Source organism: Octopus bimaculoides, chromosome 11, assembly GCF_001194135.2.
Source record: "Octopus bimaculoides isolate UCB-OBI-ISO-001 chromosome 11, ASM119413v2, whole genome shotgun sequence".
Classification (NCBI taxonomy): Eukaryota; Metazoa; Mollusca; class Cephalopoda; order Octopoda; family Octopodidae; genus Octopus; species Octopus bimaculoides.
The window spans coordinates 24,555,089-24,557,064 of record NC_068991.1 but is presented as its reverse complement, the minus strand read 5'-3'; the positions used below and the strand labels follow the sequence as shown (position 1 = coordinate 24,557,064).

The 1,976-nt window shown below is 38.8% G+C and overlaps 1 protein-coding gene across 5 annotated transcripts in view; it reads left to right on the top strand.

Moving 5' to 3' along the window:
• LOC106877480 (cadherin EGF LAG seven-pass G-type receptor 2) overlaps positions 1-1,976 on the top strand; it is a 301,895-nt gene that overhangs the window by 206,811 nt on the left and 93,108 nt on the right. For all 5 annotated transcript variants that reach the window (XM_014926392.2, XM_014926391.2, XM_014926390.2 and 2 more), the window contains exon 8: positions 1,540-1,784. In XM_014926392.2, coding sequence (XP_014781878.1) covers positions 1,540-1,784 — 245 coding nt within the window. The remainder of the gene's footprint in view (positions 1-1,539; positions 1,785-1,976) is intronic.

Sequence of the window (1,976 nt, the reverse complement as noted above, 5' to 3'; positions counted from 1 at the left end):
CCCACTACACTCTCTGAGTGGTTGGCGTTAGGAAGGGCATCCAGCTGTAGAAACTCTGCCAAATTAGATTGGAGCCTGGTGTAGCCATCCGGTTGCACCAGTCCTCAGTCAAATCGTCCAACCCATGCTAGCATGGAAAGCGGACGTTAAACGATGATGATGATGATGATGACAGGCATGTCTGTGTGGTTGAGAAGTTTGCTTCCCAACCACATCTATCTGTGTGTGTGTGTGTGTGTGTATTGTGTCATAGTTGTAAACTAAGCCATATGCCTCTACATAGGTATGCGTGTGTCCATGTGTATGTATGTTGTTAGTAACATACAAAGAATGAATGATCAACACTACATGGGTAGATGAATTATTTCTTTTAATAGTAGAGAGTTGTTAATATGATACCAGTCATTTCATGCAAATAGCTACACAATTATTCAGTCGCAGCTGGAGTGATATGCCAAGTCAGCTATCTTGGTTCTCTCTCTCTCTCACACACACACACACGCACACACACACACACACACACACACATACAATCACACACATTCTGAATTCAAATCTTAATGGATTGAAGTTTGAGTTTTATGTCATTGGTGTCATAAATATATGCCAATCGTGCACAAGGATAGTTTCAGTTTACTATAATTCTCTTCTGTTATGAATTTGTAAGAAAAATATGTTGTGTGTGTGTGTGTGTGTGTGTGTGTGTGTGTGTGTGTGTGTGTGTGTCTATGCATGTATGTATTTAAATGCTTGCACACACACACACAATGTTCTTTTGTATAGCATCTATGAGCAAGACATTGATCAGCCTGAAGTTATAGTGAAAGACATTAGCCCTGTCCTCAGTGTAGTGGTATTGAAGCTAGAATCAAATGGTTGTGAAGTGAATTTCTGTGCCACATACCCCTTCATGCACTCACAAATTACATTGTCTATATTTGTCCATATTTTTGTCATATTTGTACATATTTTAAAAATTCGCTGTACTTTCAGGGAAAGTTTAATTGAAACATTACTCTTTCACTCTTTTACTTGTTTCAGTCATTTGACTGCAGCCATGCTGGAGCACCGCCTTTAGTCGAGCAAATCGACCCTGGGACTTATTCTTTGTAAGCCTAGTACTTACTTTATCGGTCTCTTTTGCTGAACCGCTAAGTTATGGGGACATAAACACACCAGCATCGGTTGTCAAGCAATGCTAGGGGGGACAAACACCGACACACACACACACACACATATATATACATATATACAACGGGCTTTTTTCAGTTTCCCTCTACCAAATCCACTCACAAGGCTTTGGTCGGCCCGAGGCTATAGTAGAAGACACTTGCCCAAGATGCCACGCAGTGGGACTGAACCCAGAATCATGTGATTGGTAAGCAAGCTACTTACCACACAGCCACTCCTACGCCTCTAAAAAAAAAACTATGTACATAATAGCTTTGAAATTTTATTGTCTATTATGTTCTGTAATTAAATTGTCATTCTCATATAAGTTATTAATCTATTTTTCATTTTTTATTTATTTACTTATAGATGCGCCCGTATGGCTGTAATTTGTTATCGGCTGTTAGATTTAACAGGACCACTTCAGATTGGAGGCCTTCCTCATCTGCCTTCTTCATTTCCAATCAAAAATAAAGATTTTGTTGGTTGTATCAAGGACTTTCATATTGACAATGTTTTACTTGACTTAAACACATCTGTTGCTGAAAAGGATACCCAGCCTGGTTGCGAACCAAAGAAAGATTTTTGCCTTTCATCTCCCTGCAACCATGGAGGTTTGTTCTTTGAAATATGTTCTATAATTCTCTGCTGTAAATTTGTACTTTTCTTTTACCTTTTACTGGACTGCAGCCATGATAGAGTAATGCCTTGAAGGGTTTTAGTCAAATGAATTGACCCCAGAGCTAATTTTTATTCTATCAGTCTCTTTTGCTAAACTGCTAAGAAAAAATCAACACCATTTGTCA